This window comes from Ailuropoda melanoleuca, chromosome 1, assembly GCF_002007445.2.
Source record: "Ailuropoda melanoleuca isolate Jingjing chromosome 1, ASM200744v2, whole genome shotgun sequence".
Taxonomy (NCBI): domain Eukaryota; kingdom Metazoa; phylum Chordata; class Mammalia; order Carnivora; family Ursidae; genus Ailuropoda; species Ailuropoda melanoleuca.
The window spans coordinates 129,404,719-129,425,319 of NC_048218.1; the positions used below are offsets into that span (position 1 = coordinate 129,404,719).

Genomic DNA, 20,601 nt, shown 5'->3' on the forward strand with positions numbered 1-20,601 from the left:
AACATTGATTTAACTAATAGTAGTGTTTTTGGGTGAGTTAGTAAAGGAATTCAGAGAAACTCCTGTACATTATTGGAATTGTTAGTTGTGTAGCCTTTATTGATTTGTGCAATGTTTGGCTAGATGGCAAACATTCTCTTAGGTGAGAAACTAAGGCCCAGGGAACTCAGAAACTTATTCAAAAGCGTATAGCATTTAGCGTCAGAACTTGGATCTAGAACCCAATTCTCCTGATGCTTAGTCACAGCTTTTTCTCTGCTCTACTTCCTCTACTGCATGTTATACTGGAGGATTAGAGTCACGAAAGAGGAAAGATGCCTCTTTTTTTCCTTTAGGGTGTTTATATATAATCAAATGATATATGGCTACACTGCTTTTCATATTTATTTATTTACTTAAGATTTTATTTACTTATTTGACAGAGAGACAGCACAAGCAGGGGGAGCAGCAGGCAGAAGGAGAGGGAGAAGCAGGCTCCCTGCTGAGCAGAGAGTATCCTGGGATCATGACCTGAACTACCCAGGCACCCCTTGTTTTTATTTAAATACTAGGTTTATTAGTGCAGATCAGTGCTGGAAGAGACATCAGGCTTCAACACTTTTTGTCCAGTTGAACACTTGCAGGAAGCTTCATCTTAGAGTAAGTAGGATTTGAACTGACTTAAGAGGGTGGATGAGTGGAGAAAAGGAATGAATAACGCAAAAGCCAAGTGTCAGGAACGGGCATAAGTTGTTTCCTAGCACAGAGAGAGTGGTTACTAGAACAAGAGATTTGTTTCAGAATAATGAGAGAAGTGCATTGTAACACGTGGTATTTGATAGACTGCCTTTTTTTCTAACAGAGGGAATGGTTAAAAACCTAACCATTTCTTTGGCTACAAAGAGTACCCCTGGGCATTACTATATTTGATAGTGAGATTTTATAAAGGCAGACTTAACATATGATCTCTTTGTAGTCCTCCTTTTCCTCCACCTGGGCTTTGACATCGTAAGTGCATTTTGTGTGGTCCTTGACATGGTAAAGAGTAATTTCAGGTGTTTTTACAGGGTGTAATGATTAAGACAGTGTTAAGGAGAGAATTAGCTCAGAGTAACCGTCTATACCAAGATTTAAATGTTATGCCTACAGTTAGATCTGTGGTTTTATAATTGGATTATTTCTATATCTTAATACCCATCCTTCTATCAGATCAGTTGATCAGAAAAGATTAAGATTCTCAATTCAAGGTATCCAGTAAGCTTTCTATGTTCCTTTTTTTTTTCCTGTAAATTAACTTTAATGTCATGATTTAGCATTAAAACAGCTCGAACTGTCATGATAATAGAGACTGTAAACCTGTATTCCTGGACTGTAAGAATCAAAGAAGTTGGAAAGGCTTTAGAAATAATCTTAATTATTTATGAAATCATTTGTTGACTTATTCTTGTTATTTACATTCATGTAAAATTTGGGTGTCTTTGGGTGTACTTTGTCAGGTGTCTGATTCAGAACTCTATCTCAGCATGTTGTAAAACCTGTTTTAAAAATAGGTTCGAGCCACTTGTGTCACTGAAAGGTTGTTGACACAATGGAAAAACTATTAAATGAGTTTGCGGAGTAAACCTTGCCATTACTGAAGAAAGGCTTGTGGTGGTAGTGTTGTTTTTTTTCTTAGATAGAATTTTTATTTCTGTATATCCAAATAAATAAAATGTTTATAACATTTCATATACCTTGTGTCTTGTTAGAATTGATTTTCAAAATATATTTCTAAGTGTAGCTTGGTATAAACCAAAGTATATTAAAAATTATCTTAAAAGATGATTTTATTTGAAGGAGGCAATTATTTCCTCACTTTCATTGAAGCTTTTTAAAAAAATTATTAGTACTTACATATAACCACTTAAATATTCCCCAAATATGTTAAATATCTTCCCCAAATATGTTAAATATCTCATACACTTAATACATGGAGTGAATAAAAATATCCTTTCACATTTTGTATATGAAATGCATATTATTTACACTCTTGGGGGATTAGGAGAGAGGATCTTCATCTTGGTAGATAATCTGGAATTTTTGTCAGTGAAAATTGGGTGAAATGAAAGGAGGGTAAAGTGAAAAGTTGGTATTCTCATAGTTTTTGTACCATTTTTTGTAGTTTGTATTTGGCAAGGGTGAGGGGCAGGAGAGGGGAGGAGAGTTCTAACCAGTTTGGAAAACATGTGTCTTGACAAGCATGTGTCTCAACAAATATAATGTCGTAAATAGTCCTGTAGCGGAATCAATGGGAAAAACTTGTGGGATGAAATGTGTTAAAGCTGATGAATTAATTACCCCCCGAGGTCTCCAGGACAGAAAAACCAAAATGGGAGATTTTAAGTCAGTCTCCCACCCTGGTGGGAGAAATGAAAGTAGCCACACCTGACTGAGAAACTTCAGTGGGGGTGAACTTTGAAATCTCTAAATACTCTGTGTGCATATAGTTGGGAATTGACATTGCGATTTTATGATAGTCTGGTAGCTATTTTTATTTTAAATATCAACAAAAACTGATTGCATGTATTCCTTTTCTAAACTGTTTGCAATGTTTTAAAAGGAAATACAAATACTTCCCAGTTCCTGGCTTACAGGATTTTTGATAGAAAAATTAATAATAAAAATAACTATAATTGAACAGCTGCTGTATATCCTGGGCTGTGGTAGGCATTTTATGTATATTATCTAATCAATCACAGAAACCCTCCAGGGTTTCCCTACTACAATAGAGTAGTTATTTCCGTTGTACAAGTGAAAGAAACTGAGGTTAGACAGATTCAATAACTTCTTCAATATTACATACTAGATAGTATTTGAATCCAGGTCTTTTGACTCTGTGCTTCTCTGTGACAAATGCCAGGGCATTTGTCAGGAATTTCAAAACCTAGTTTTAGCTTGAATTTCGTCAAAGACAGAATTATTATCTCAGGAAAGGTAATAAAACAATCTGGTTTATAACACTGTCAAAAATACAGATGTCGAATAAATTCTGACTTAAATTTTATTTAGAGATTGATCCTCTGAACGTTTGACCTTCCTGATAGTGATTTTCTATATATTTGAGTCCTAATATGCTTCCAAGAATGATTTATAAACCTCTGGTATTCTGTGGTCTCTGGGCAAACTCTGGAGCGGTAGCATCTGTCTGTACAGTCGCAGATCTGCGTGTACTAGAGAGCTCGCCGCTGTGCGTTACTCCCAGGATTTCTCTGAAATCCTCTGTGGCCTTGGATGATCCTGGTTTATAATGAGTTCTGGGGCAAGTGTCTGTGTTTGAACCTGTTTAGGCTCACCTTTAACACCATACCAGAGGCGCCCTCCATGCCAGCCTGGTCTTATAACTGGAGAAGTATTCCAGAGTTAACTGTAATCAGCCTGGAATTAATTCTCTCCAGTGCTAAGGAACCATTAGGTTTAGCAACTGTTTTAGGCAAACACAAACAAGATGCTTTTTGAAATGGTCTGTGGTGAATTTCTAAGTATTAGCAAACTGTGATATCTGTGAAGTCTTTAATATTAATTATTCCTGTGTAATTAACTCTAATATTGGTTTAGTGTTTAACATAAATTAATTAAGTTTTTCCAGTTAGTTGATTTTAGTTCAAATTGGTGTTTACTGAGTACCAGGGAACATTAAATATGATTATAAGTTTTGGCATCTTTATCAAGCCATCCTTTAGCAACAGTAATTGGCATTAGTTCCCAGATGGGAGCTATAGCAAAACCGATCTGTTACTTGAGTGAGTGAAGTGATTTCTATCCTATGTGAATTTATAAATGAATGATTTCCAGTATAACCTGGGAAATACTGAAATTTATTTAAAAGTCTTATTTTAAGGGGCACCTGGGTGGCACAGCGGTTAAGCGTCTGCCTTCGGCTCAGGGCGTGATCCCGGCATTGTGGGATCGAGCCCCACATCAGGCTCCTCCGCTATGAGCCTGCTTCTTCCTCTCCCACTCCCCCCTGCTTGTGTTCCCTCTCTCGCTGGCTGTCTCTATCTCTGTCGAATAAATAAAATCTTAAAAAAAAAAAAAAGTCTTATTTTAAAAAATCCATCGTGTTAGAAGATTCAAGTGTTGTATTCACATAGAAAGATCCTTTTATTATGGCAACTGATTTTTGTTTACTTAAGAAGAACCTGTTGCTGAAATAGTAATGAGGAAGGGTGTAATATAAGTATAGTCATACACCCCTTGCTCTGCAAGTAACCAGAGTGCCATGCACACATGTTGTTCAGTCTCCTTTTGGAAGGTGGAAGTAAAGTCGTCTGTATGTTTTTCTCTCTTGCACAGCCTAAAATGACGAATGTGTGATTTCAGTGGAATAAATGGCGTCCAAAGTCACAGATGCTATAGTCTGGTATCAAAAGAAGGTAAGTTCATAGTCAAATCTTTCAATCTCTTAAATATTCCTATTCTAAAAATGCGTACTTTTTCTTTTGGTGCTATGGAGTTATGTCAAATATTACCTGAAATAATGACAAATAGATTTCAGGATCTTTCAAGTGGAAAGGGGAGCATCTTGGTTTTCCTTGTGCTAATTTTACTTCTAAAGAAGTTAGAAAGAGGATGCTTAATATTTTTTTCTCCACTTTTTATTCCACATTATTAAGGTAGCTAGATGAATTATTTTCAGCTATAATATAAGCCAAATTTCCAGGATTTTGAATATAATTAGCATTTTATGAAAGCATTAAATTTTTCTTTCCTTAATTTCTTTTGGAGCTAGGTTAGCAGAGCTGTTATAATTTTATAACTTTTATATGGAGAAACTATAGTCTTAATCTATTTCTTGTAAGCTACTATTCAACAGCTGAATCTTTTCAGTAAAATAAACCTTCGAGGACTGTATTTTTCAAAACAAAATATTAAAATGTTTATTTTGATGTTTTAGGATTAGTTGTCATAACTACTTAACTAGCTGTGTCATCCTATACGTTTCAAAATAAGCTTTGCCAAAGTAATTTTTTATGAAGTGAAAGAATAAATGCCTTTTTTGAAAATATAATAATGTATTTCCTGTACTTGTACAGGAGAGTTTACTCCTGAAGAGTGTTGTTTACACTCTTTAAAATGTATGTTGTTACATGTGGTATTTTCGATTTTTAGTGTATATAATGAATTATGTTTCTTTTCATACTTTAAAGCATTTTTGGTGCCTTATTCTTCGGTTCCCTATTCACAAAATATAATTATTTACATATGTAGAGGTTTTCCCATAGGGAGTAAAATCAAGCAATTTGTATATTTAGTTGAATTGGAAGTGGTAATTAGAGTGCTTTAAAGATTAAACAAACCTAAGAATGCAGTCTGTCTGGACGTGGTATTTCTTTTCTGTGTAGAACACACCACAGACATACACTATCACGTTTCATATAAGGTCCTGATTCGGAAGTACTGATGTTGATCATACTATTAATTAGTCTTTCGTAGTTCTGTATGAGTGTCCTCTTTGCCTTTAAACTTCCAATCAGCTTAAAAGTGAATTAAATAAAATTATTTTTCATTTCCTACATAGATCTTTGAAAATTTTTCTCTTACTGTCTACTTAAGAGAGTTAGTAATGTTTATTGAACATCTTATCTATTTGGCTTTTTATGTTAAACATTTCAAACTTCACTGAAGATCATTTGTAGAATGTACTAGATTGACCTTTCTTGGTAACGGAGGGTTTGAAATATTATACTTGCATTCAGTTAGCACACTAATACCCTTCTTTTCTGAGGGTCATTTACCTAGCAGCTTTGGATATGTGCTACCAAAAAATTCTCCAGAGCAGCCATCACAGATGTCACAAATTATATCTAGCAAATGTAATCACACATTTTACGTTAGTGAGCCACCAGAATTATATTAATTACTATAATTAATAAGATTTTTATTTGTTCTATTTTTTAATTTTGCTTTTAAATTTAATCTTCTTGAAGAAATACATGCAAATACTTTGAAAGATTAGTGTTTTAAGGCCTATTTAAGAAAAAATAGCAGCCACTAGTACTACTTTTCTTTATCCTTACCCAACCTCTGGGTTCTGCTCCCCAGAGGCAGTTATTTTAAATTCTGTATAGCTTAAATGAAAGTTATACCACTCTTCATCCCTAGTGGGGAATTAGGAAGGATGGGTTGCAAATGAGGAGTGTGAAGTTTTGGTTTTCATAATTACTTTTGGGGGAATGCTGACATTTGTGGGTTAGAAATCAAAGATGCTAAATGTCATACAGTACTCTAAACTTCTTTTGTAAAGGGCCATATAGTAAATATTTTAAGCTTTGAGGGTCATAAGGTTTCTGTCACAACTACTCAATTCTGCTAAAGTTATAGTACAAAAGCAGCCGTAGGTAGTATGTAAGTAAATGAAATGAATGGGGATGACTGTGTTTTAATAAAATAATTTACAAAAACAGGCAGTGGGCTAGATTTGGCTCACAGGTCTTAGCTTGCTTATCTGTGCTCTAACAGCCCACACTCAAAATGCAGTAGTGCCCTGTTAAATTACATTGATTTTTTTTTTTTACTTTATGATTTAAAACCTTGCTTTTTCTTGATTATTTCATTATAGATGTTACTTGTTGACTTCTGACTGTATGATAAAGATTTAGCCCCAGTCTTCCTTCCCCCAGTACTCCCAAATGACAACAAATTTTGGTGAAATCAGTATGCAGGGCTGCTGTTCGTGTATGCACTGTTTAAAACTGTGTCATGTAATATTCTATGATATTTTCTGTCTGTGCAACATTTTTCCCCTTTTGTTTGATTTTTCTAATTCTCCAAAGTCTCTGATAGAACTATAAAACTCCTTTTGTTGTAGTCCATCACTTTCAAGTACTCCAGTAGTTCCCTCTTTTACCCCCTTGGGAATGGCCTCCTAGAACTCTCTGCCCCATGCTCCATGCTGGGGGGATTGTTCTCCTGTCACACCTCTCATCTGCCATCTTGGTTTTCCCTTTTATCATTAGCCTGAGAGTTCCCTTCACTGCTCTTAGGTCATACAGATTTGTTTTTTCTTAAATGTATGTTTATTTAAAAAGTCCTTTTAGAAGTGGTTATGTTTCAGTGCAAAGACGACTTGAGTACTGATGCTGATACTTGCTGATTATTTGACCATGGGCAAATAATTTCATTTTTTTGAGTTTTGCTTTCCACTCTCTACATTAACTTGATAAGGTTCTCAGCCTCTTTTCAGCCATGCATCCCTTTGAAATTGTGATGAAATTTCCAAATTCTCAGGATCTTATTTCCAGATGAGTGCATATAATATATAAACACAACAAAGTTTCACATCTGATTTGAACCCCATAAGCCTTAGATTAGATAATTTTTGAAACATTAGTATTTTAACATTCTTTGATTTTGTGACTACCATTTGATAGTATTCAGCTTGTAGTAGGAGATATCACTATAAATAAAAACCAAGCAATGTTCACCTTGAATTTTCTTGAATATATATATATGTTTAGTTGTAACTCACTTTAGTGTCACCTTTCCCACTAGAAAATGGTGACATCTTTATATTTTTTCTTTTGAGTACTGAGCACTAGGTAACCCCAAAGACCATGACTTGATTTGTGGACTGTTATGACCATGAACTCTAAGTGAAATTTCCAGGAGAAAATAAAAACAAAAATTTTAAAGTATTAAAATGTGTGTAGAAGGTCTAATTAGATATCAGGTACCTTTTAACAAATTATTCTGTGCATGATTTATTTTGAGATTTTTAAAAGTTCTTTAACATCTAACTTTAAACTTCATTTTGTACTATTATAGCCATCCATAGTCATGAATAATCTGAAAGTTCCTGTTGAAACAAAATGATTTTCAGTCATTAATTCAGAGGAACAATTAATGTCTCAAGAATGGAAGTAGGAGCAACCAGAAGAGTTTTCTGTTAATATCAGGCTATTGAATGTTTTTTATAACATAATACTGTGCTTTCATATTTCTAGTTTCTTGTTCCTAAGGAGAGGGAATTATTTGTCTATTTAGGGGCCTGAAGTTACATGGTTTCAAAGATAATTTACACACTACGAAGTTGACCCCATAGGATTTCATTGTAAATACACAGGTCAAATTATGATAGAATGGAGTTTTATTTTCGGAAGGTGAATATGTAAGAGAAGGGTGGCCCAGAAATAACCCTCAAATCTAACTTCATCTGTAGAACTGAGGAAGAACTGTATGATATAGATCTTGGTCCTCACCTTTATGGAGTCAATATCCAGCAAGAAAGCTTAAATGAATATGTTTAATGGCTTTTAAATATAAGCTAACAGTGGGATTCATTTAATGTTTAATTTTAAATGAGAAACTAGCCTGAGTAACATCAACTTGACTGATACTTGAAATTCTCTGCTTTTTAAATAAAGTTCAGGTGTGTGTTTGTACTAAGTATCTACATAGAGCATTTCAGAGTTGCACAGATGATTAAGTATTATGTCTTGGGGCATCTGGTCGCTGTCGGTTCAGTGTCTGACTTTTGGTTTCGTCTCAGGTCATAATCTCATGGATTGTGAGATCAAGCCCTCTGCTCTTAGCAGGAAATCTGCTTAAAGATTCTCTCCCTCTGCCTCTCCGCCCACTTGAGCGTGCGCTCTCTCTGAAACAAAGAAATAAATCTTAAAAAAGAAGAAGTATTAAATCTCAGCTTTCAGGATGCCTGGGTGGCTTAGTTGGTTAAGCATCTGACTCTTGATTTTGGCTCAGGTCATGATCTTAGGGCGATGGGATCGAGTCCCACATCAGGCTCTATGCTTAGCACAGAGTCTGCTTGGGATTCTTTCTCTCCCTCTGCCCCTGCCCTCTGTCATGCTCTTTCTTGCATGTGTGCTTTCTCTCTCTAAAATGAATAAATAAATCTTAAAAAAAAGAAAGAAAGAAAGGGGCATGTATTCCAGTTCTGGCTTATGAGATGTGAAGCTTCTGGAACTAGTCTGCCATCTCTTAAAAAGAGACCCAACAATAATAATAGCAGAAGTTATATGACATTTACTGTATGCCAGGCATTTTCTAATTGCTTTACTTTCATGAACTAATTCAACATAGGTAAATGAATGAAATGAAAGAGAAGTTCTGGGGGCATCTGGGTGGCTTAGTCGGTAGAGCATGTGACCCTTGATCTCAGGGTTGTGAGTTCAAGCCCCGTTGGGCACGGAGTGCACTTAAAAAGAAAAGAGAGAAGGTCTGTTGCCTGTTTCTGGACGTTGGTGCGTGAAGCTCTGCTGCCTGAAGCTCGTAGTGACTTGCTCCCATGAGGGGAGCTTGTCAGCAGGCTGGGGATGGCAAAGGTGACAGATGGAAGGAACCTGAGTTTTTCAGGATTATTGAACCACAGAATTAACTCTGTGGAAATGTCCTACTTGGGAATTTCTTATTGTGAGAGTTAATAAATCCCTTATTTTTTTCAGTCACTTGAACTGGAGTTTTATTTCCTTGCAGCTGAAAACATTCCAAGTGATACACAAGAAATGCATTCTAATGGGATGTGGTTTCCTATGCAATCTTCTTTTGCCTCTAGATGGTTATAGTAGTAGATAGCAAATTAAGACCTACCAAAATAGAAGTACTGAGCTTCAGACAAATAGGTTTTCATTTTCTCTATTAATCTTTTCTTGAACCATGTTCTCATATGTACTATTAAATCTTTAATGTAATTTTACACTACTATGACTCATAGTATGTTATGGTTGAAAGAACACTCGTATTTGATGTTGTGACATCTATCAGCTTGTGATATTGAACATGTTACTTAATCTGAGCCTCAGTTCCTTCTTTTGTAAATTGAGGATAGTCCTGCTTCACCTGTGTGCCTCACAGGGTTGTGAAGGAGTAAAACTATTTTAACTATGATTTTAAAAAGTTTTTTAAAGTGATTTATGAAGTGTTTAATAATTATGAAGCATCACTCTTAAAAGTAATATTAGTTATGTATTTTATGAGTTGGGATATAATAGATGAAGAATTAGAGTGGTTTTCTATACTGAACAGTTTCTTTAATAACCATGTTTATAGTGCACGTATTCCTCCTTCCATCTGGCCAAAAAGGTGGCCGTATGGCTAAGACAAGACCAGAGATGGTACCTCATCTCCTTGGCTACAGTAATTGGCCCTGGTATATCTGATGACCTAACTGTCCTTCTACAAACCCTTTCTCAATTAATTACTTTATTTATTTATTTATTTATTTATTTATTTGAGAGTACACATGGGCACATGCGGGGGTGGGGACGGTAAGGGCAGAGGGAGAGGGAGAGAGAGAGAGAGAATCTCAAGCAGGCTCGAGGCCCAGTGCAGAGCCCGATGTGGGGCTCAATTTTACAGCCCTGAGATCCTGACCCGAGCAGAAATCAAGAGTTGGCTACTCAACTGACTAACCCACCCAGATGCCCCTAGCCTTTTTCTTTTTAATTAGAGCTGATGGAAAAGACCCCTTTGCTTCTTTCAAGGAGCTAGAAGGATGAAAGTCTGCAGCAGCCAGAAGAGAATGAGACAACACCAGAGTGGGTCAGGAATAGGGAAAAAAGAGACACCACAGGCCATCATGGTGCTCTAGTCCCTGGATTTACTCCACCCTGACATTCACTTCACTCCTGAACTTTGAGTTGTTTAGCCATGTCAGGAAATAAAGCCCCCCTTTTTGTTGATGCTAGTGTGAGTTAGATTTTTACTTGTAAAAGAGTTCTGACTAATGCAGAGGCAATATATATATATATATACATTTTACTGAGGTATAACATACTCAGAAGACCACACAGATTTTAGGCTTTCAGCCTCATGAATTTTGACAAACTGAACACCTGCTTGTGTTCAGGACTGTTTGTGTCCTGCTTGTGAAACAGAACTCAGGTCAAGAAACCATGGTACCAGCTCTGCAAAGCCTTCCTCCCCTCTTTCAGTCGTAACCTGCCCTCTTTGAGAGTGACCACTATATGAGGCAGTGTCTTAATGGGTAACAAGAACATAGGTTTTGGAGTTGGAAAGCTGAGATTTGAATCCTTGTTTTTGAAAGCCGGTTTGATTTTGAACAGGTTGCTTAATATCTAAGTTTCAGTTTCTTCATGTATATAAATGCTATGTTTTTGTATTTAATTTGAGGATTAATTGATGATACACGTAAAGTATTAAGCAAAGTGCTCCACAGGGTAAGCCTTCAATAAATGAAAGTTATTTCTAATATTATTACTTCATATTCCCCTTATGAGATGAATTGCTCCTCACACTTACCAGAGTGCTTTATTTCATGGATTCTAAAAATTCTCATGAGGTTAAAAAAAGATCCTTACTCTTACTTGTAGATGAAAGACCTAGAATGTCAGGCTCCTAATATTCAGTGCGAGAACCGCGGGTATTTGTTGGTGTTTGCTGTCTAACACTCTTACAGTAAAGTCATGATTAAGTGTAATTTATAAAGCCCATCTGTCTTTGCTGCAGTCACTGGTCATGTTTTCCATTTCTTCCTTTTTAATGTCACTTACTTGCCAAAAACAAGACTTGTCCTACCAGAAATAGATTGGTTAGTTTAGTTACTAAAATATTTGCCTTTTCACTTAAGATTTTTCTCCCCATTTTAGTCATGAAGTTCTTAATTTTCCACCCTCATCCATTCCCAGGTTGGGTATTTCTAGCATAAATAATTTGAGTTTTACTTTTGTTTACAAGGAAGAAAGAAGCTATGCTGTGCAGTAGTCACGATAGTTTGACTTTAGAAATCATCTGTTTTCTGTTAAACTTTTTGCTTTATAGATAAGAAACCTGATGCCTGTAGATCTAATAACTTGATCATAGTCATTAATTAGTAATAAAGCCAAAACCCAGGTCTACTGACTTTCAGGTCATTCTTCCTTGTGTACTAAAGTTGCTTTGAAAAATGAACCGAAGAAACGTCTATAAAATTTCCTTGTTTAATTTGAGAATTTTTTAAAGATGACTTCTGATGTGAATGTGGGGAGGTATACATCTTGTTTTAAAAAGATGATTAGTAATATATATACATATCTGTTGATTTAACAACGGTGATGACAATGATGATAATAGTACCACCACGCATTTAAATAGCATTTATTTTTCATAGCGCTTCCATTTCTATTTTTAGGTTTCATTTATTGTGATAATGAAATGACTTAGTGCTTATATCAAGATATTATAAGAAGTTGTGTAAGTTTCCTGGGGCTTTCATAAATAGGACCACAAACTGGGTTGCTTAAAACAACAGAAATTAATTTTTTTCAAAGTGTCAGCCGGGTTGGTTCCCTCTGTAGGGAGGCTTGAGGGAGAAACTGCCCCATGTGTCTCTTCTAGCTTCTGGTGAACACAATCCTTGGTGTTCCTTGGCTTTCTGATGCATCATTCCAATCTCTGCCCCCATCTTTAACTTGCCTTCTTCACTCTTCTTATAAGGACATCAGTCAGTGGATTTAGTTCCACTCTAAATCCAGAACGATTTCATCTTGAGATCCTTAAGCACTTACATCTGCAAAGACCCTATTTCCAAATGAGGTAACATTTCAATGTCCTGGACAGACATGAATTTTTTGTGGGATACTGTTTTCCCCACTATGGAAGTATGTCTAAAGCATATGATTGGATTGGTTTGAATGGATTCCATGTGAGGATGTGTAGCTTTATGTCCTTCTGTGTAGCTGTATCCTAGACCACCAGTGTTGTACTGACAAAAAGATCAGGATCCTCAATATTTTCTTCATATTCTTAAAAGTTAAGGTTGTGATATACTTAGCTCCTCCTGTATGAAATGTCAAGGAATAAGTTTGTAATAGAATTAGGCACAATTTTCTGCTTCTAGTTCTTATTAAATACATAGCTATTTATGTTCTTTATTTAATCTAATTATAATAGGTTTAGTGTCTTAATTATTATAAATAATAATAACATTCCCTTTTAAAAAGTGCATGTAAATTATACTACAGTGTGTATTTCTTAATGTTCTGGTCTTTGAGGGTCGTCAGATCTATTTTTTGATAAATTTTTGACTGTCTCTTAAAATTCCAATTGTTTCTATTAGAACCAAACAATATTGTATGTAAAAGTAAATATTTAGGGGCACCTGGGTGGCACAGCGGTTAAGCGTCTGCCTTTGGCTCAGGGCGTGATCCCGGCGTTATGGGATCGAGCCCCACATCAGGCTCCTCCGCTATGAGCCTGCTTCTTCCTCTCCCACTCCCCCTGTTTGTGTTCCCTCTCTTGCTGGCTGTCTCTATCTCTGTCAAATAAATAAATAAAATCTTTAAAAAAAAAAGTAAATATTTAAATGTGTATAAAATATTAATCTGTTGTTCCAGATATAAAATTATAGCAGTTGAGTTAAAGTATGAAGTTTGAAAAATTGAAACTCTTATTGAATCAAATGCATGAGAACATATTTTTTTCTATTTTTTCTCATAATTGCTACAGACTTTTGAACAATCATCTATCTGTTTGATGCTTCAGGATTTTATATTTGGGGCTAAGTATGTACAATGTGTTAGACTGATTATGTGCTGGTGGACATATTTGGCTTACCCAAATGATTTTAGGTTAACTGATTTCATTTTTATTTGCTAAGCTTGAGTTAGTTTCTTAACTTTCTTGAGCTTAATTTGTCTATATTATTGAGATGAGAATCCTTAAAAATCGCTATGATAAGTAAACGAGATAACATATTAACACCAAGTGCATTGTTGGTGTATAGTAGGTGTTCAATAAATATTGCTGAAAAGCAATTCCTCTGCGCTCTGTTCTCTTTCACTAACTATGGAGTGTTGTTATTAATAATATATTTGGATAACTAAAGATTTTAGTTTAGTAGTTCTTCTAAACTGAACATTTTTCTATTAAAATAGAAAAACATCAATTTTTTTTGTATTTTTGAGAATTTTGTACTTGCATTTAATTGTTCTTTCCCTTAACCTTTGCTTTAATTTCTAGCACAAATAGTTTTTTTTCTCAGCATATGTCATTATGTATTTGAGATCATTTTTTTCTTTCATGGCAAAGAGAGGTTCGTTGGGAAGGAACAAAACAAATAATATATTAAAAAGTGGATACGTTAGGGTCACCTGGGTGGCTTTGTTGGTTAAGCATCTATCTTGGCTACGGTTATGATCTTGGGGTCCTGGGATCAGCCCTTTTAGGCTCTGCATTCAGCAGGGAGTCTGCTTGTTCCTCTCCAGTTCCCTCTCCCCCTCCCCCCACTTGTGCTCTGTCTTTCTCTCAAATAAGTAAATAAAATCTTTTAAAAAGAGTGGGTAGATTAAATAAATAGAAGGACAGTATAGTTTCTTAAGTTTAATACCACCTAACTTCCCATAGTATTTGCAAACAAGTATTTAAATCCCCAAACTTTGCTTTATTTTTTCCCATAGTATTTTCCCATAGTATTTGCAAACAAGTTTAATACCACCTAACTTCCCATAGTATTTGCAAACAAGTATTTAAATCCCCAAACTTCACTTTATTTTTTCCCATAGTATTTTCCCGTAGTATTTGCAAACAAGTATTTAAATCCCCAAACTTTGCTTTATTTTTGACTCTTTCCAAAAGTTCTTTAACTTTCAATGCAAATGGAATAGAAATGGCCCTTTCTGATATTTTCCCGATCAGTAGTTGTTTTTGTCTATTAATTACAGCTTTGGTCTAGAATGCATTGTGGTTTATCTCTCTTCCTTTGCTGTGAATTTTCATTTCTATGGGCTTATCTCCGTTTGTTGTTTAATCAAGTAGTAGAATTGTAGGTAAATTAATTACATTGCACTGAAGCAAAATCCTGAGGGAAAGCTCAAGAGAATTTCAATTTGGGTAAAAATTCTAGTACTCCAGTGAACTGATTTTTCAGACAGATCTTTAAATGGTTGAGAAACCTTCATTCCCTTCCTTCCTTCCTTCCTTCCTTCCTTCCTTCCTTCCTTCCTTCCTTCCTTCATTCCTTGTCTGCTCACCTGAGGCTGTCCCTGAGATTGCCTTGTGCTAGAATCTAACTTCTTACTAAGGACACAGAAATTAAAAGGACCTTAGAAAGTAACCATTCCTGGGGCGCCTGGGTGGCACAGCGGTTAAGCGTCTGCCTTCGGCTCAGGGCGTGATCCTGGCGTTATGGGATGGAGCCCCACATCAGGCTCCTCCGCTGGGAGCCTGCTTCTTCCTCTCCCACTCCCCCTGCTTGTGTTCCCTCTCTCGCTGGCTGTCTCTATCTCTGTCAAATAAATAAATAAAATCTTTAAAAAAAAAAAAAAGAAAGAAAGAAAGTAACCATTCTAATACTTTGAGTTTACAGATGAGGACACTGAGAGATAAGGGAACAAGGTTTTGTTTTGTATTTTTAATCTAGTCTAGAGATCTTGTCAGCTGTACCATGAAATATAGAACTTCAGGGCACCTGGGTCGCTCAGTCGTTGAGCCTTCGGCTCAGGTCATGATCCCAGGGTCCTGGGATCGAGTCCTGCATCGGACTCCCTGTTCAGCGGGGAGCCTGCTTCTCCCTCTCCCACTTCCCCTGCTTGTATTCCCTCTCTTGCTGTTTCTCTCTGTCACATAAATAAAATCTTTAATAAATAAATAAATAAATAAAAAGAAATACAGGACTTCACTTACACATAAGTGTAGCAGAATCTATACTTAATTGAGATAGCCAGTTCAACTCCCATGGGTAAAGAAAATGGAAAAATATAAATAAAAAAATACCTTGCACTTTTCCCTAGCAGTATCCTTCTGGGTTGCTACCCAGTAATGTTTATAGGTCCAAGGGGACCTATATTCAGTACTCCTGAGTATCCAAGTACTGGTTTCACAAAAACACTTTCAGTAGAAAATTATTTATTTATTTTTAAAGTTTTTGCAGCATCTTTTTTACCACGTTTAGCCACTGTGAATACATAAACACCTAAATAGTATTTATGTTTGTCCTCTTTAGAAACAGTATTTGGTAATAGAAGGTTTTTGTTTTTGTTTTGCAGATACTTTGATACGTCAGAAATAGGAATTTGTACATAGTACATAACTTCTTTGAAATGCTGTGGTTCTCTTATTTATTTGCTTATGACTTTTTTTTTTCCTTTTGGATAAATGGAGTAGTTATTCCATTAAAAGGAAACATTTAGTTGCCAAATACAAGGCCCAATAATTAAAGTAGTTGTTTATACAGGTATGAGAAAATCCAAGAAACAGTGTTATTTGACTAGAGTTGAAGTTTTTAATGGATAAAGCTTCTTATACCTCTTGGGAGTTGGAAAGAAAATTATTTCATGACATACTGGAAAACTAGTTTCTAACCATTTTCATTTTCTGATGAATAGATTTAAAATAGAAATGTTAGTCAAGGATATAATGTTTGCCAGTTATATTCCCAGTATCTTGCAGTCAGTTTATCTTTAACCATGGTAACAGACATAGTGGTGAAATAAGTTGGTAGGTTGCCACTGGCTGCCTAAATTTAGGCAAATATACCAGCTTTGAAAAGGCCTGAGAGTGTCTAAAACACTGGTGTTAACCTGCTGTATGTTTATAGTTCCACAAAGAATAACATTTATAAATGCTATTTAACAGAGTAACTTAGAAGCTAAATTGTTCTTTGCCATATGGCCTGAAGAGGTTATTCAAATGAAAGCAGTTAATTCAATACCAAGGATTGATTCATAAGAATAAAATGCTGAAGAAGGTATACAACTTAAACATTTCAAATTTTTGCCTTAAATTAATATCCTTATTAAATGGTTATACTCTACTTGTTCATTTAAAGTGGTATCTTACCTTAGTTTGCTTTCTGTCTTTAGTATCTTCCCACCCCACCCCATGATGGGATTAGAAACACAGGTAAAGAGTTCTGGTTTACCTTGTTTACGGAGAACTGGGTTGGTCTGTGGCTCTAACCAGGTAAAAGACAGTATTATAAAGAGAAGTCAGGTAGCCTTATTAAAATTTAATTCTTTTAGAACTTTAGGGAATGAGAAGATGAGGTCTTATTTTTCCAATCTCAAAATGGTAGACAGTAGGATATATTTTTAATTACTGCTTTATGGATACTGTAACACTTTGTTATATGGTTTATTTTTATTTACTGGTAGAAAACTAAGGAAGTTGCTAGGTGAAGCCTTATTACTTTGATTTCATATAGGGAAAATTCAGTACATTTAGTTTTACAAGTACAGGTTGCCTTTTAGGATTAAAGACTTTTATTACCAAGACTCTTTCTCCCTCTCTCTGTCCCTCTCTCTGTCCAGAAACATAATGTCCTGGTAAAATTTGCATCTCTGTATAGTTAAATAACACTTATGGTAGATAACACCTACTATGGTAAATAACACCTACTATGTATCAGGCACTGACTGCTTATCTTAATACAGCTCTGCATCATGGGGGAACCAAAATGCAAATAGCTATTATACTTTATGGTAAATGCTACAATAGAGTTATTTTTTAAAGTTCTGTGGGAAGTTGCATGAAGTTCCATCTAAATTTGTTTTTTCCTTGGGGCGCCTGGGTGGCGCAGTCGTTAAGCCTCTGCCTTGGGCTCAGGGTGTGATTCCGGCGTTCTGGGATGGAGCCCCACATCAGGCTCCTCCGCTGGGAGCCTGCTTCTTCCTCTCCCACTCCCCCTGCTTGTGTTCCCTGTCTTGCTGGCTGTCTCTGTCAAATAAATAAATAAAATCTTTAAAAAAATAAAAATAAGTTTGTTTTTCCAGTCTCTGTTCTGTCACTACTTTTATCTCCTAAATATTTTTCAGATTTGCTATGATCTCCCTTCCTTCGATCTTTTCTTCTTGTTGCAGTTAAATATTTTCTCCTCACAACCACCAGGATGGTTTACGTTAAATAAAAATTGACCTTGTCTTTACCTACTGTATAATACTCTTCTGTGACTTCCTCTCACATTTGGTAGAAACAAGTTTCTTCACAAGGGCTTTAAGGACTTTTTTTTTAATCTAATTTCAGTTAGCTTTCTAGCCTCATCCAGACTTTAGCTTTTGTTCACTAACTCCATCCTCCACCAAATACAACTCCCCATGCTGTTTTTCACCTTACTGCTTGGGATGACCACGTCTGCTTTTTTTTTTTCTTTCTTTCTTTCTTTCTTTCTTTCTTTCTTTCTTTCTTTCTTTCTCTCTCTCTCTCTCTTTCTTTTTACTTTTCTTCCTTTCTTTCCCTTTCTTCCCCTCCTTCCTTCCTTCCTTTTTTTTTTAAAAACTTACCTCAAACTGATCCTTAAAACCAAAACTAGTCGTCTCCCTGAAGGATATCTTTCATAATCCCATGGAGACTGGATTAGGTCCCAAGCTAGTGCTCCTTTTATTACAAAAGTTCTATGTGCTCTGTTCATGGCAGTCGTGTAGTACTCTCTCTTTTTTATTAACCTTGATTCTTTCTCTTTTTACAAGTATGCAAAGTAATGTAGTTACCTACCATCCTTCACATATCAATACTGTTTATTTGTTTGTTGTTAATTACCGTTGTGACCTCTTGGTTTAAAGATATTTGATGTGATTCAGTCCGTTGTAGTTGTTCATGCTCAGATGTTGTCTTGCCTCTAGGAGCCTATTCAGGTGGCTTTTGAGTCTCTAGTTATGTTGGTGTTCCTTTGAAGAAACAAATTTGAAATGGGAGCAATCCTTTCTGCGTAGAGACAGGGAAAGCTATAGAGCGATCTTGATCCTTTTTACCATCCTAGATATAAACATGCTGAGTTGGTGAAAAGAGTTATAAACTGAATTCATTCTGCTCCATCTAAGAGCAATTACAGGGAACTCTTTTTCTATAAATGCAATTTTTCTTCTACCTCTTTGTTACCGTGGTATTTTATGTATTCTGGCATTTATCACTGCTTGACTTGTATTATAATTAATTTCCTCCTGCTAATCTGTAAGGGTAGAAATCATTATTTTTGTATCTCCATTATTCTAGTGCCTTAGCTTATAGTAGGTACTTGGTAAATGTTTGCTGCTTTGATAACAGTGTTGTCAAGAGACAATATTTACATTAAACTTCTATTTAGTTCATATAATTCTTCATTATTATATTGAGTGCCTAGCAGGTGCCATGCACCAAGCTAGACACTTATTCAAGTAACTTTATTTAGTAGCAATATGTGAAATAGTCCCTGTGCTGAATATCTATTACATTAAGTGCTAATAAACATAACGCTTTAGCCTATAGCAACATTTCCCATAATGTCAATAGGTGTTAGTAGAATAGAGGGATTTTGTGGTCAAAAAGTTTGGGAGATACTGAGCTAGGCAAAGATAAACAAGTTTTTGATTACAGTATTTTATTATGCAAATTTGTGTAGCATTAATTACTACCAAAGAGGCAGACAGGGAAGATACCATTTCTCAATTTATTGGACTTAGTTTTTTTCCCTTAAGTGTTTGTGGAATATACTTAGGAAAATGCTGGCCAAGTTACATAAAAGAATGTGGTGCAGTGGAAAGGGCATGGAGTTGTAAGTCAGAACTTGGGTTTCTGCCCCCAAATACTAGGTGTGGACCTTTCTGACACTTCTTTAAAAGTTCTCAGTTTTCTCATCAGTACAAGAAGTTAATACTGGTCTGTACAGTGCAAGGCTGCAAATCCTTTACAGAGCACTTAACAAAAATTAGTACTTTTGTACAGTCTTAGTGTCAAGATAAATAGTTCATCATAAATTTAACAAATATTATGAGTATTTCATTTCTTTCCCTGCAGAGTTTTTCTTAAATCTCCATACTAAACATTAAAGGTATAACTTCTGTAGACATACTTGAGTCAGTAGCAGTTTTATGGCCACCTGGATTCTTAAAATTGAAGCATATCTTTTATTTTTTAAAAAGATTTATTTATTTATTTATTTATTTATTTATTTATTTATTTAATTGCTTGAGAGAGAGAGAGCTCACGCACATGGGGGCAGGGAGGAGGGGCAGACGGAGAGGGAGAGAATCGCTCAAGCAGACTCCCAGCTGATCAGAGAACGCAATGGGGGCTCCATCCCAGGACCCCGAGATCATGACCTGAGCCAAAATCCAGAGTTGGCTGCCGAACCAACTGAGCCACCCAGGTGCCCCACAGCATTCCTTTTCTTGACCAACGATGATGGTGGTCCAACTCCCTTAGATTTTTATTCTGAGGAATCTGGATTAAGCACCCAGAAGCAATTTATCTTGTTTTTTCTCCATTTAAATGTTATCCTATATACATAAATGGAAGGAAGTCAAACAAATTAATGTATTTGATTTTGAATAATTTAGATCTGTTTCATGGTCTCATTTTTTATTTCAAATGATTGAACAGCTGTAATGTTAGGTATTTTCTAAAATACAAATGTACTTAAATAACCAACATATATTAATACTCTTGGCATTGAAATTGCCTTAAAAATATGATTCACATTTTTATGCTATTTATAGCACACTGTTAGAAATATGTAAACAAGGAAGGTACTGTCATCTTGATTGGTATTATGCACACATGGTTTAGTCAGGGTTATGTTTGAGAATAATAAACCAGAATATATCCTATGATAAATACTGAAAGAATGTAAATAAGAATGTAAATTGAGTACTTCCTTGTCTCATGGTGCAGTATGAGGGAAAAGGAAGCATTGGGTAATTCATCCAAATGATATAATAG

At 35.5% G+C, this 20,601-nt stretch overlaps 1 protein-coding gene across 2 annotated transcripts in view; it reads left to right on the top strand.

Moving 5' to 3' along the window:
• Positions 1–20,601, top strand: part of PHTF2 (putative homeodomain transcription factor 2) — a 120,044-nt gene that overhangs the window by 25,766 nt on the left and 73,677 nt on the right. For both annotated transcript variants that reach the window (XM_011225517.3, XM_034667028.1), the window contains exon 2: positions 4,312–4,391. In XM_011225517.3, coding sequence (XP_011223819.1) covers positions 4,347–4,391 — 45 coding nt within the window. In that variant the 5' untranslated portion in view covers positions 4,312–4,346. The remainder of the gene's footprint in view (positions 1–4,311; positions 4,392–20,601) is intronic.